Genomic DNA, 12,155 nt, shown 5'->3' with positions numbered 1-12,155 from the left:
ATGTGCTTTACTTGGCCACCATAGTTTCTCTTTCAAACTATCACTTATCAACTACACCACCAGATGCCACTAAATTCACCACACAGATTCTTTCATGAATGTTGGTTCCCTCTTAAAATAACAGAGCTGTTTCAATAAGTAATATCATTGTCAAAGAGGGAAATCAGCCATGAGATGGAAAGTATTAGAGCATCATTGCGTAAAGTTTTGAATCTTCAAAAATAGCAAGAAGATGTACTCAGCTGCTGTCTATGAAATATTTTCCATTGTTATTGTGAGCTGCGGTAGTGTATCTGCACAATGCTGCTTTGAATGTGAGTGACCACAATATACTCATCCCAGTATGTTTAGAAAGATGGTTTTCAAGTAATCTACGCTATTTACTATTCACTTCATGTGGTGCACATAATCAAAGTTCAGAAGTTCTCTTGGCTTTGAAGTCAGATTTCAAAACTTGGACAGATGCAAATTTGGTTTAACAACCTTTGATTTGATGATGTAATTGTTTCCACACTCTTAGCTCACTATCTTTCCACACAAGCATAATCCAATAATACTGTGGCATAGCTCAGCCCTTCAGAAGAGAGAATCGAGCAGGCCTGTGGCAAGCACTTAGAGATTGCGCAATATTTACACTCAAGCAGATATCCGAGGTGGCCTCCTGGTTCTAGTACGAAGAGTTTGCATATTGTTGTGTAAAAGAACAATATCAGTACAGACCAAACCAGTGCCTCTGGACCCATTCCACTCCGGATGTGTGGGATGACATTGACAGCTGAGAGCGAACGTTCAGCTTTTAGCACCGATCTCTGTGCTCTCTGCTGAGCTTGACAGATCAATAGACTGCCAGCACAGCAGGCCTCTGGGAAAGAAACCAACATCACAGCAGTGTCACTGTTGAACCTCTTAACATCGACAAACAGTGAAACCTTAGTATGACAAGGAGCTCATGTTCAACTTTCTCATGTTTCTGTTTAAAAGCCTAATTAACTCTGAGAAATAGTGGTGGGTGAGTAGTGTTTTTTTTTGTTCTGTGATCTGACAAACATTTAGCGAGGTAGAAAGCAATGATTCCTTTGATTTGGTACTTAATTTACAGTCATCTCTAAAAACAAGTGTTTAGCTAATAAAGAACAATACAGAGCCAGTTATCTGACATTTCAGAAGAGACGTGACTGTGCAGGTACATGCCCCAAATCTATCCCCTTCAATCAGACATCATTAGTCTGAGACACTGAAAGTTTCACCCTTGTAAATATCCAATTTATTTATTTATATTGTGTCATGTAAGATTGTCCTTTTGGTAATATTACCCCTTTTTCAAAGGAACCCTAGCCTGAGTTGTCACATCATGCTGCGCTTTGTTTGTTTACCGGAGAAATGCACATGCTTCCAGTCATATTTTAGTTTCCAAGTTTCCGCCTGCGGGATGAAATGGTGAACTGATTTGACCTCTTAATCCTCTTTCTTCCTGCTAATGGTGAATGTTAGCCAACAAGGATCTCTGCTAAACCTCAGACAGAGCTGTGATGAGTTCAGTTCAGATTAGTTTTAATTGTTCTAATTTTTAACTAGGGAAGGCCACTTCAAGAACAAGAAGGTTACAGCAGCTGAGGGAAACAAGGTGTGTAGCTCTGATGTCTTTCTGACTGTCAAAATACTGTGAATAAAAGATGCATATCAAACATGATGGAAAATGGGGCCTTTTATAAACATCTGTCAGGTATAACACACATTTGACTAGGTTTATGAAGCACCGAGCCTATGGCCTACTGAATGCACTACTGAAAGGCTAACACAGACAAAGGGACATTTTCACACATGGATGGATTATGAATTATGAATTCCTGGGCACAGACACTAAAAGTCTCCCTGCAACTTTTTGAAGATTAACCATAAGTGCTGCCATTGGTCATGCTGTAGATAAAAAGAGGCTCCTTTTCAAGGATTCCTGCCACTGTAGATCTACACTGAGACTCTTCTACTCTCTCAAGTAATTCATATGGTACAATACAAAATACTCCAGAAATCTTCTGATGCAGCTTATATTTTACCTGTAAAACATATTGCTTCCCTAGTTTTAATGTGGACTAACTGGAGCTATGTATCTATCTGTTTTGTGGCTGTACTACTAAACTAAACTAAATCTCTCTGTATCAGTATTTTTATCATCTCCAATCCACTTGAATTGCGTGTATTTGTACTGTAGCAGTAAAACAGAGAGCACCCTGAAAACACAAACAGATAGAGGTGAAATAACATATTTTTGTGATAGATTGGGGTTCCTTGTAAATATGTTCACACTTGTATGTGGATGTTTTCTTATGATGTCCATGTTGTCCTCCATGATATCCCATCACTACAGCAGTGTTTCTTCAGTTGGGAGAAAACTGATTTGGCTATATAATCTAATAGGCTGTGCTGTACATGCAGCTGACAAGAACACAAGCCAAGCACATACTGTATATATTAGTGAATTTTTCCCTCTCCTCTCATTACATTGAACCACTTAGCTTTATGAGATTATATAATGTTATATAACTTGTTATAGCATCAGAGATTCCTCTGCTGATTGGGTTCAGACTAAATATCACGGGCTGATACTGTCTTGAATGGAAAGGGAACACGTCACTATTTAGCTAACCTGATTTCTGTGATGCATGAGTATTTTTCAAGAAAGCATGAATGCTCAATCTTCAGAACAGTGGAATTAACAACCAATATGTTGTTTAGATTATACCCACTGTTGTGGATATGGTTGCCATCAGCTTCAGGGAAGAGTAAGGGATGGATTTCTTTCTCTGTGTTTGCACGGATTCAGTAATTAAGATATAAAAACAAACAGATTCGCTAGAAACAGAAAGAGTTTCATTATGTAGATTTTTGTCATCTGGTTTTACTAAGTCATTGCAGCCCCCCTGGGCTTCTGTGCTGTTAAGTCCCCTAATCCTTTATCACATCACTGTGACTTAATGTGTGACAACTCTCTGGTCATCTAAGTGGTCTTTCTATCCACAACCAGTGCTTTTTGTATCAAAACTACAATATAAGATGTTTGTTTTTTTAGCAAGAAGACACCTAATCTCTACTTACGATAAAACAATTGGTTATTTATTTTTTTAAATATTTTTTTGTTTTATTATCAAGTGTAATATAAGTATTTGTCCATTTGTCAGAATTACTTGACAAATCTTTAACCACAAAAACATGAGTGGTGGTTTACAAAGAAAAGTTTGACTACAGGGGTCAACAAATGTGTTTCTGAAGAGGCTTTGTGCGCCCTCTGCTGACCATTTCAGCATCTTTACTTCAGATACATGCATGAGTCAAACACCTCGAGTTAGGTAGAGTTCAGTACAACGTTAACATATTTGCATATGTCAGTAGTTTTATTTTACACACTTTGCAGGTGTGACATTGTGCCTTTGTGACATGCTGAATGTCATTAATTCAGTGTTTCATGTGGTCCTGTATGAAATACATTTCAAATTTTATTTATTTATGTCCCATCTCAGACAATTAACTGGTATTGGATACAGATACCTAAATCATGAAGATGCATTATTAAATAAAAAATTATTTTAACATTACTCTTGTGTTTTTCTTATATATATGTATGTGGCTGTGTGTATATTTGTCTTCTGTCTGATGCTCATAACACCCCTCCACTCCTTGTTGTTGCTTCCTGATGTGTTCCTTAGTGTGGACAGGTGCCTCTGGCATGCAGTGGGCACATTGGTCGCATCACCATGTCTGTACACCTCAGTGCCAATCTGTGGGGGCAGCAGGCAAGCCGCTTGAAAGAGCTGTGTGAGACAGGCAAACATCAGCAATGGCATTTAACACAAGAGGGTTCAGTGTCTATCAATATACTTCAGTCATATGGAAACAAAGGCCCAGTGAGACCCACTAATTACTGGTGAGGTGAATATATTTGTTAATTTGATGATGGAACATAGTTAGAATAAAACATCTCAACGCTTGTTTAAACTATAGCATTTTATGACCATGTGCATGTTCAAAACTGTTGCATGTGCTTACATGATGAAACGTGAGAGATGACAGATGTGAGATTTGTAGGTGAAGGTCTTTTCTCAGTTTGCTGGTCTTGAATCAGGCCATCGCATGTCGCTAGTAAACACAATTCAAAGTTTAACATACTGTATAATTTAAGTCAGTTTCTTGCAAGTAAATCCTGTAGCATCTCTTACCCTGCCCTGCTTTTGCTCCCTCCCCCAGCAGCATCTCCTGCAGCAGACTGTCCATTCTGGCTTCGCCCAGCAGCTGTGCTAAGTGGAGAGTCTCCACCATCTGCCAAGCTACACTTTGCAGGGGAGGCAGGATCAACAGGAGCTCCCCAAACCTTCCTCGCTGCTCACAGGTTGCTTCTTTTAGCAGCAGCTGGGCCTGGAAACGCAGATGTCGAACCACCTGTGGAATCTTCAAACCTGGGCACTCTGCGAGATAAAAGTAAGATGACCTATACTGAAGTGAACATTTTAATGAAAATGCTATGAAGGCACAAAAGGTGTATCAGGGAAGCATTAACAATGAGTGAAAAAAGGGCAGGACTTGAGAATAAGAATATGATTGTTGATTGAGAGATAGACAGATGAATGTTCAGAGGTGTGTCTGTTATTGCATCAGTTTAGTTTAATGAGGGTATCAGTAAAGCCAGTCAGGTTGAGAGAGATTGCTAGTATGTAAATGTAAGGGCCCCTTTTCTCCACAGAAGATGAAGGTGGCAGATAATGTTGAAATGAGTTTAGATATACAAATCCTGTTACAGATATTAACACTGCCCTCACATCCAGCATCATCTTTCCATAGGCAAGTGTTTGACTGTAAGTTATTAAAAAAACAAAACAAAACAAAAAAAAGATATTCTCCAGCCAAGCCAAGTGTTTTTATTGAGGTGGGGGGAAAAAAAGGCAGCAGGATTCAGGTTCATTTCTGGCCGACTGTAGATAAACATATCAGGGTAATTTTAGTTTTGCTTCATAAAATTGGATTTAGCTCTTTGGTTACAAGAGATAGACAAATATTGTTATTTGGAGAACAGACAGTGTAGGAGTACAACTCTTTGTTTTGCTCTTTTGATCTGGTGAAATGGAAAGAATAATCAATGTCGGATGTTCCTTTTTGTAAGATCTTTTTTTATTGGGTTTCCTTTGCAACAGGCAAAGATGCCTTTTAAGAAATCACTGCTTCAGTCCCTAGAGCCCTTTCTCAAACTAACTGAACACAGACGATATTTTATTTATTCTGAGAATCCAGCGATTGATAAAAAAAAGAGAAAGCACAGAGAGGCCATTCTGTAAATGACCAGCCAAAGGAATTTGTATAAATATCATTAAAACTAACTCTACAGGTCTTAACTATATTACATAGGTTGTCTGGTATGTGGTATCACATCTGGACTATGTATTGATCAGGTCAGATATGGCATGTATCTGACAGATCTAGTTATTTATTTTAAGGCTGACTTTGTATATCAAGTAGCCACAAAATAGTGCGGCTAGAGTATTAAAAAAAACCTTTAAGGGGATGTTTGACAAGTTCTGTTTTAAGTCTAGGTTATGGTAACCAACTTTGCTGGGAAATAAGGCAGAGTTATACCAGATCTGAGTCCTCATATCCTCTGGTCCTCCAGCCTGCCTCTGCTGCTACTGCATCAGGTAAATGGGCCATTAAGCTCAGCAGGCAGCCACCTCTGCTGACTGCCAATGACTTCACCACATCCTGATATTATAAGAGAATATCCCTGAAACGTGCTGAAGTCAGACCACACAGACTAAACTACAGACGCAAAGGGCCAAGAAAATAAACAGATCCGAGAGAGAACATCAAAAAAAGTTATTCTTTGTCTGGTGCAACGGATGAGGTCAAGTGGCAGAACAGAAATTACAATCCACAGTCACTCCCTCACAGACTGACCTGGTGCAAAGAAGACAATGGTTCTGAGGCAAGCAAACTCTTTGTCTGTGATTTCCAGCTCTCTGAGAGGTTTGACCAGCTCCTCTTGGATTCTGAATGCCAGTCTGGACACTGCTACTTCCTCTCCTGCATCTCTCAGGGGGATCACAAAGTCATTACCTGCTCAATAAATATGAAACATGAAGATAACTGTAGACACATGCAATACTCAGCACATAACTGAATAAAAAATCAGCAGCCAGAAGAAGGTTTAATCTGTCCTACCTAGAAGGATGAGATTATAGTACGGTAAAGAGCGTCTTGCTGCCCCCAGGATAAGATGCTCTGCAGAGTGGGTTTGTAACAGGGTTACCTGCACACAGACATGCACAAGCTGCAGTTTTAACATGCAAATGGATAATCAACCTGCACTGACAAAACAATGCATGAAACAAAGCGTAAAAATATTCAGTCCCCGTACCCTGTCATCTATCGGGAGGCTACAAAACTCAGGGATGTGTTTTGCCCATTCCACCAGCAGGAGGAGTTGCTGCTTCATGGACTCAAACACAACTCCCACACAGGCTGTCTTCTTGGTGTTGATGTCATGACTCCTAGGTGAGACCAGCGCTGGGAACTGAGAGTAGCAAAGCATAATGTGAGTTCATATTGGGCTCAGGTGATACTGCAATGTGGGAATGAACCTCAGAGAAGGTGTGTGAGCAAGTATGTGAGGAGCGAGATAAATGGGGGATGAGGAAGGTGATGATGTTGCTAGGTGTATGAGTGCTATGGCACCTGGAGAGCTGTGAAGGTTAAATCAAGACATGGAGGGATTTTTTTCATGGATCAGTGGTAAACAATGCTGGATTTTTCACATGTTTTGAAAAACAAAACAATACAAGACACCCCGGCAGCATATATCGTAGTAGCTCATTTGCCAATCGTCTCATTTATTTCTGTGCATTCCTTTTGCATGCAAAAACATATATCTGGTTGTTATTATACATTTAAAGGTAATTGAACATGGGCACACAATCCCAGACCTAGTGGTGCAATTAAATGGGCTATGATTAGTTGGGGTCCCTCAGCAATTTTTGTCTTTTCTAAGGAGTAACTGAATCCAGTCTACCACTAGACCTCCACAGAATTGAATGGCTGTCTGTCTAAAATGTAACCTATATTCTCTCTGTCTCTGGCCTGCATCTACATGATTTCCTGAAATAGGGAAGGGATCCTTTTCTCTCCATTTCTGTCACTCTGAGTTTTGTATGTGAGATCTCAAGCAACGGTGTGTTACCTGTTGCACGCTGGCCTCTGCCCGCAGCAGCACACTAATGGACAGAGTGCCCACTGTCTGTCCTTTGGCTCTGTGACTGTGGATGCAGTCTCTCTCATTCTGCACAGCTGGAGATTAAAGAGAGGAAAGAACCATCAGAGAAGTTTCTTGGCTTCTCCAGACATCACCTCTGCTCTCTGTGTTTTTTTGTTTGTTTTTTTTTTACTCACCTCTGGTGCAAACATCTCCTGAAAGAAAAGACCTACTCTTTGCCTCTACAAGGTCCCTCTATCCTCTGTGACATTGAAGTGGCTGTTCGTGCCAACATTAGCCATGCCAAATGTTGCCTACTTTGCAAATGTGGCAGAAATTAGAGAAAAATATAATTTTTTGATGAGAAGTCTCCTGAAGTTTCCTACTGTTTGGAGATTCAAGTGTATGTGTTTCTAAATGTAAAGTAGTGTTAAACGTCAGTCTTTAATATGAAATAATTTGACAGTTTATGTGATGTGATATGAATGAGTAGAAAAATAGATTTTGTACATTGTGAAGAAACCTAAATTTTATGTACATTTAATGCTGTATATCGGGTGTCCAAATACTAACCCTACTAAGTAAGAAATAAAGCCACAAAGTAGACCAGAAATCCGTTTTATAATACTGATGTAAAGAATTTGTAACATTATTTCTTCCTTCTTCCTCTGTCTTTTTGTTCATCTCCTTTCTATTACTTATCTAGTATTACCTAAATTTTCTCCCTGATTAAAAAAGTGTTAGTGAAGGCAGAGAGAAGGAGACACATAGAGAGAAAACATTTTCTGATACACCCTTTCAAGTCACAGTACAATAAAACAAAAATACCTCAATCCTGCCATTTAGACTTATCTTGATTTGATTTATCTTGATTTCATATTCTGATGTCGACAACAGCTTCTAATATTTGCCACTGACAATAAAAAAAAGGGGGCGCGGATGCATGGATGCTTGATGGTGTGGATTATGTTTAGCAGAGGAGATGTCATCACATGTTGATCAGCTCTCAGTGAGAGTCATTAAAAACAGAGCACTCTGGATGGCCTCAGACTGATTCCAGTATGGCTCTACAAAGTCAGACAACAGGACCGAGTGTCAGAGTAATCAGTCATCAGAGCTGTCCTCTCAGCAACCAATCAGGAGCATATTAATCAAACTAGAGGAGGAGAAGGAGCGGGAGGCTCCCTCTGTGCTTCACTAACATGGTCCTGCATGACAATGTCCCAAATGAATCATCTGTGGAACATCAGTTAAATCTGGATTTGGAGTAAACAGTAACCGGAGGCGTGCTTAGGGAAAAATGTGCAAAATGAGTCTTGTTTAATGCTTTACTTATTTGTTTCTGCCACAAATGTGTAAATGTGAAATTACAGCATTTTATGCAAACCAGGCAAATTAGCGAAGTAAACATTTAAATTAGTGGCCCTGGCCTTCACTTCAGGGAGTTGTGAGCAACATATTTCCAGAAAACTGCAGAGCAAATATTTGCCTATGCTCAGCCATGTTAATTATTCATGTGTGGAGACTATTCATGGCTCCCCCGATCGCATCTCTTTCTCCCTGCTTATCTGTGGGAGTTGGTGGGAGGTAAGGCCAAAGGTATACACATACATATACACAACAATCACCTCATTGTTGCCGAAGAAAGAAACAAAAATATATTTTTCTCGACCCCTAATCTCCTTTTTTTAAAAAGTGGAATTCAAAATGTTTTAAATACAAATTTAAAGTGTTTAATATATGAACCATTCATGCAGGGTCTTATAGTTTAATTATATTTTTAGAATTTAAACACTCAAGCTGCTTAAGAAGATAGAAATATTTCCTCTGACCTTCCTTCCTCATTCCAGCTTTGAAGCATTTTTGTAGTCTGCAGTAACGACACTGGTTCCTTTTGTCTTTGTCCACAATACATTGCCTGTTGAATCTGAAAAAAAGTGCAGAATTTAAACAAAGTGAGACGTGTTGGATATTCTGAGGATTAGCAATTATTTTGTTTTTAAGCATTTGCATGTTGTAAAGGCACACTTTCTGAGGCAGGTTGAGACATGACTGCTGTCTGCAAAGCATGGCCCAATCAGCTGCTCACATTGGAAAGTAAGACCCTACAGTTATATCTCACCATTGTTTTAGAGTCCTCTGTCATTACATACATGTTATTAAATTCCATGCCTGGACTGGTCTCAGTTATTGCTAGGTGAAGTTTCCTCTATGATACATCTCACCCTACTGTACAGTGGGTGATAGCTTTAACACCACAGAATAACTTCTCACTTCAACCTGAATAAAGACCTTTTTAAACCCTCAGTGTCACTGTTATTGCTTTTTGAGTGTGTTGCATGTCACAAAGAGGTTATTGTAATATATTAGTGGATATTAAGTTATGAAATTAATGTATTTGAATTGTGATCTGTTGTATTGAGGATTATCTACTCACCTACAGTTGTAAGTGTGGTTGCTGCGAATGCTCCTCCTGAAGAAGCCCTTGCATCCATCACAGCTGGATGCACCATAATGTTTACCTGTGGCTCTGTCTGCGCATATGGAACACTGAGTTCTACCTCCTTTAGGATGTGAAAGTGAGGAGGTGGGTGCCATCACTGGCAAGTCTGTCAATTAAAAGAAAGCAGAAACTAAAACAAAACCTAGATGTCTAAGAAAATACAGTATTACAGAATGAAGTGAAAATGCCTGAGGAAAAGTTTGAATAGGAGACAAGTGATAGACATTTGCATGGTAGGGGAGTAGGGTTCTCTATGACCTTTAAGACATGGCCTCCTTTTATTTGGTTGCTAATGAATAAGTAAATATCTCTGAGTCTAATCTAATAAGCCCCACATGCATCTGAGACAGATCACATAGCTGAGAGAACATCAGCTTTGTGAAGAGCTGACAAGCGCCTTGACAGACATGATCATTCATGATCCTTTTCATCAACGAAGGCACATAATGAATGAATCTTATTCCACCTCTGTGAAAAGACAGTAACCTTGTACATGGAAAGAACTTTGCAGCGAGGTGTTGATTGTGAACCTATGCCCCCTTAGGAATCACCTTGTTTCATAGGTCTGTCAGGAGCAGTGGTGATGATAATAAAAGCAGGGTTGTAGGTGGAGATATCACTGCTCTATTTGACTGCCCGTGCCATAGGGTCGGAGGAGCACTGCAAGTTATTACTCAAGAGGAAGAGGAAACTCCCCATTTAATTAAAGCAGTTAGAGGTCAGCGGCAAGCCAAAGTCCACTACTCTCCTCTGGCTAATTTTACATTGGGCACTCTGTTTGAATTCAGTCTGCTTCCATGTTGCTCTAAATTGCATCCTGCCAGTGTTTGATTGCTGCAGGACGGTCTCTCTTAAAATCACTGACAAATACATGTTCACAGTGCTGTGTGCTCCTGCACTGATGCTTGCACTGTACAGACCGCAGGCTATAATGTATGTAAATTGCATATTTAGTTTAGAGAGATGAAGCAGCTAGGGATTACAGTTTAACAAGGTAAATGCTTTCTGTGGTCAAAGATCAGTTAGATTGAATTAAGAGATTAGAATACATTTGCCTCGCAGTTATCTGGATTTGAAGAGCAGCCTGTTGGTAAAGCTTCTTCATTTAAAGTGGCAAAGAACGGGTCTGATTTAACTCAGCACAGCCCTAATTATAATGATGACAGAGGATAAGATTATGAAGGAAATTAGATCAGGATGTAAGCTGAATGCGGAAACGATTTGTTGAAAGACAGAAAATTAATCTGCAGCTACTTTTATCACTGAGCTATTGGTTAAATTATTTTTTAGGCATGTATGTCAAACATTATGTTTCCAGGTAATGATTTGTTGCTTTTCTCTGTTTTACATTGTCATAATGTATCCATGGGTTTTGGAACACTGATTGGAATAAACAAGAAATGTTGACCTTGGGCTAGTAACCATTAGTTGCAGCAATAAATTGGTATATTTCCAATATAGTTAATTAATAATCATTTCATCATTTTGTGGAGTAACAGCTGATGACACTCTTGTAGGTCAGAGTGATTTAGGTTAGGTTGTATATCATCATACCTGTTGCATTTGTTTGCAGTGGTATCACCATCATGTTGTTTAAATGTTCAGAGTCTGCGTTGCCATGAGTGTACTCCACTTTAAGGATAGTCCCATTAAGCTTCATGGTTCAGGTGAGGCTCTATGGTTGGAAGAGTTTTTGGAGACTGGTAACTCCCAGATCATGCATTCAGCGCAGTTCCTTTTTGTCACAGGTATCCTACGTGTGGACACCAAACCTCCAAACCTCCAATTCCTCCTTGGCAGTTTTTGTCTTCTGATCCACTGTCTAGGTGTTGAACTTCTTCTAAATGTCACTTTCATCATTTTGGTGTTGAGTTAAAAAGCTGCTCCCTGATGGTCCACTCCAGTGACTAAAATTGAAATTTGGCCCATTGTCTTGTTTGCTTGTTTCTTATCAGTAAAGTATATAAAGGGGAGAGTTCAGAGACAAACTCACTGTGAGAACTGTAAACAGATAAGACCTGTGAGAGAGATATGTGACCTACATGTAACAATAAATTCATGTCTTGTTCATTTTATTAGGAAGATAAAAGTCATCAAAAATAGTCGATAAAATCAAAGACAAGTCCAAAGGTTGCATGCTGGGATGTCTTTCATTGAATTTTAGCTGTCAATTTACATGGTATTGTCTTACCTTGGACAATCAATATGACACAGAAGAGTGATACAGCACGAATAAACAGAGTGGGAGATAAGAGTATGAACGGTGCTTGAATAACCTTTGCTTTTAGTTAGAAGGTAAGTGATATTATACAACAACATGCCTCATCACAGGGGGTGACATTTGCTTACAGTGTGTAGCCGTCTTCATAGTGTTGATAAAAAGTATTTTACTTCCATGATTAAGAGAGACTTCAGTCCTTTGTT

At 39.3% G+C, this 12,155-nt stretch overlaps 1 protein-coding gene across 3 annotated transcripts; it reads right to left on the bottom strand.

The window, feature by feature from the left end:
• Positions 1-3,169: 3,169 nt before the first annotated feature.
• hnf4b (hepatic nuclear factor 4, beta) lies at positions 3,170-11,651 on the bottom strand. 3 transcript variants are annotated; one of them, XM_019270482.2, is made up of 10 exons: positions 11,286-11,651; positions 9,666-9,837; positions 9,061-9,155; positions 7,217-7,323; positions 6,398-6,553; positions 6,202-6,289; positions 5,938-6,069; positions 4,212-4,457; positions 4,042-4,131; positions 3,170-3,806 (listed from the first exon to the last, which is right to left on the bottom strand). In XM_019270482.2, exons 1-10 carry the CDS (start codon positions 11,389-11,391, stop codon positions 3,763-3,765), a joined length of 1,236 nt encoding a protein of 411 aa, XP_019126027.1. In that variant the 5' UTR covers positions 11,392-11,651; the 3' UTR covers positions 3,170-3,762. The 3 variants fall into 3 exon arrangements, with proteins under 3 accessions (XP_019126027.1, XP_027136817.1, XP_019126026.1); XM_027281016.1 differs by having other exon boundaries at positions 5,938-6,063; XM_019270481.2 differs by having other exon boundaries at positions 5,938-6,096; positions 11,286-11,650.
• Between the last annotated feature and the right edge of the window lie 504 nt (positions 11,652-12,155).

Source organism: Larimichthys crocea, chromosome VIII, assembly GCF_000972845.2.
Source record: "Larimichthys crocea isolate SSNF chromosome VIII, L_crocea_2.0, whole genome shotgun sequence".
NCBI lineage: Eukaryota > Metazoa > Chordata > Actinopteri > Sciaenidae > Larimichthys > Larimichthys crocea.
The sequence above is the reverse complement of the archived record's forward strand: the minus strand, read 5'-3'. Positions and strand labels throughout refer to the sequence as shown.

Bases quoted from the DNA above. Each gene is read 5' to 3' on its own strand.
- hnf4b (XM_019270481.2), bottom strand. From the start codon at position 11,391: ATGAAGCTTAATGGGACTATCCTTAAAGTGGAGTACACTCATGGCAAC. The intron at 9,838-11,285 runs GTATGATGATAT...TTTAATTGACAG, and splicing joins ACTGCAAACAAATGCAACAG to ACTTGCCAGTGATGGCACCC. The intron at 6,097-6,201 runs GTAGGACAGATT...TTTATTGAGCAG, and splicing joins CTATAATCTCATCCTTCTAG to GTAATGACTTTGTGATCCCC.